The following is a 2,500-nucleotide window of genomic DNA, read 5'->3' on the forward strand; positions in this document are numbered from 1 at the left end:
GAAATCTGGGAAGTGCCTATCTCAACCTAGGTAATTATAAACAAGCCATTGAGTACAACAAAAAACATCTTAGTATTGCTAAAGAAGTAGGGGATAAGGCTGGGGAGGGATCAGCCTATGGAAATCTGGGAAATGCCTATCTCAGTGTAGGTAATTTTAAACAAGCCATTGAGTACTATGAAAAACATCTCAGTATTGCTAAAGAGGTAGGGGATAGGGCTGGGGAGGGCTCAGCCTATGGAAATCTTGGAAGTGCCTACCTCAGTCTAGGTAATTTTAAACAAGCCATTGAGTACTATGAAAAAAATCTTAGTATTGCTAAAGAAGTAGGGGATAGGGCTAGGGAGGGATCGGCCTATGGAAATCTGGGAAATGCCTACCTCAATCTAGGTAATTTTAAACAAGCCATTAAGTACTATGAAAAACATCTTGCTAGAGCTAAAGATTTGGGGGAAAGAGCTGGTGAGGGATTAGCTTATGGAAATCTAGGAAACGCCTATCGCAAACTAGGAAATTTTAAACAAGCCATTGAGTACAACGAAAAACATCTTAGTATTCCTAAAGAGGTAGGGGATAGGGCTGGGGAGGGCTCAGCGTATGGAAATCTGGGAGTTGCTTATAGCAATCTGGGTAATTTTAAAGGAGCTATTGAGTACTACGAAAAACATATTAGTATTGCTAAAGAAGTAGGGAATAGAGCTGGGGAGGGATCAGCCTATGGAAGTCTGGGAGTTGCTTATTGCAATCTAGGTAACTTTAAACGAGCCCTTGTGTACTTCGAAAAAGATCTCAGTATTGCTAAAGAAGTAGGGAATAGGGCTGGGGAGGGATCAGCCTATGGAAGTCTGGGAGTTGCTTATTGCAATCTAGGTAACTTTAAACGAGCCCTTGTGTACTTCGAAAAACATCTTAGTATTGCAAAAGAAGTAGGGAATAGGGCTGGGGAGGGATCAGCTTATGACAGTCTGGGATTTGCTTATTGCAATCTAGGTAACTTTAAACGAGCCCTTGTGTACTTCGAAAAACATCTTAGTATTGCTAAAGAAGTAGGGGATAGGGCTGGGGAGGGATCAGCTTATGGAAATCTGGGAAATGCGTATCGTAGTCTAGGTAATTTTAAAGGAGCTATTGAGTACTACGAAAAACATCTTAGTATTGCTAAAGAGGTAGGGGATAGGGCTGGTGAGGGATTAGCTTATGGAAATCAGGGAATTGCTTATCGCAATCTCGGTAACTTTAAACAAGCCATTGAGTACAGCGAAAAAGATCTTAGCATAGCTAAAGTAGTAGGGGATAGGGCTGGGGAGGGATCAGCATATGGAAATCTTGGAAGTGCCTATCTTAGCCTAGGTAATTTTGAACAAGCCATTGAGTACTACGAAAAACAACTTAGTATTGCTAAAGAAGTAGGGGATAGAGCTGGGGAGGGATCAGCCTATGGAAATCTGGGAAGTGCCTATCGCAATCTAGGTAATTTTAAGGAATCCATAGAGTACCATCAACACAGCCTTGGTATTTTAAGGGAAATTGGAGACTGTCTGCGAGAGGGAATCGCGTGGTATTCGCTAGGTCATGCTCGTGAATTGTCGGGTTCTTTGAGTAATGCACTTAGTTGTTATCGTTTAAGTATAAAACGTTTTGATGAAATAGGGCATACTCTGAAGTCAGACGATGAATGGAAAATAAGTTTTCGTGATTCTAATCGCGTGTCGTACACTGCTCTGTGGAGGATGGTTTTAAAGAATGGAGAGATTGAAGAAGCTTTGTATGCTGCTGAGAACGGTCGAGCACAGGCTTTGGTGGATATTTTGAAAGAACAATACGGCATTGACTCTCAGTCGTTTTTTGCACTTGCTCCGAAGCAAACTCTTTCAGCTGCATTAGAGCTTTTACGTTCACAAGCTGCTTTTGTGGCACTTGACAAGAACAAGATCACGTTTTGGGTGCTAAGAAGAGGCAGTAAGATCAGCTTTCGACAAAACGAAATCGCGAATGGAAGTGCTGACTTGTTAATGAAAACTATTTTGAAAGGGATCGACGTAAGGGATGGTGTCAGATGCGAGAATCGGTCTTTGGATCCACTACGGAGTGACCTGTCTTGCAGCAAAAAACGTATAACAGTTTTACCAACTGTATCCTCCGTTAACTCTTTACAACCGCTGTATGATGTCTTACTCGCTCCAATTGCAGACTTGCTCCAGGGAGATGAGTTAATCGTTGTTCCCGATGGACTATCTTGCTTGTCCCATTATTGTTCATTGAGTGAATCTATCAGTATCCGCATCATTGCCTCGCTTACCGCGCTGAATCTGATCACTGCTGCACCTGAAGACTTCCACAGTAAGACTGGAGCACTGCTTGTAGGTGATCCATGGTTGAAGGAAATTACTAACAACAAAGGGGAGCCCATTTTGGAACAGCTTCCGTTCGCAAAACAAGAAGTAGAGATGATTGGAGAACTTCTGCAGACAGCACCGCTGACTGGAAAAAGTGCCACAAA

General features: G+C 42.4%; 1 protein-coding gene across 1 annotated transcript in view; it reads left to right on the forward strand.

Moving 5' to 3' along the window:
- LOC138055746 (tetratricopeptide repeat protein 28-like) overlaps window positions 1-2,500 on the forward strand; it is a 40,368-nt gene that overhangs the window by 9,340 nt on the left and 28,528 nt on the right. The window contains exon 3 of the mRNA XM_068901622.1: window positions 1-1,536. This exon is cut by the window's left edge and continues 1,481 nt beyond it. Coding sequence (XP_068757723.1) covers window positions 1-1,536 — 1,536 coding nt within the window. The remainder of the gene's footprint in view (window positions 1,537-2,500) is intronic.

The sequence above is a fragment of the Montipora capricornis genome, chromosome 7 (assembly GCF_036669925.1).
Source record: "Montipora capricornis isolate CH-2021 chromosome 7, ASM3666992v2, whole genome shotgun sequence".
NCBI classification, from domain to species: Eukaryota; Metazoa; Cnidaria; class Anthozoa; order Scleractinia; family Acroporidae; genus Montipora; species Montipora capricornis.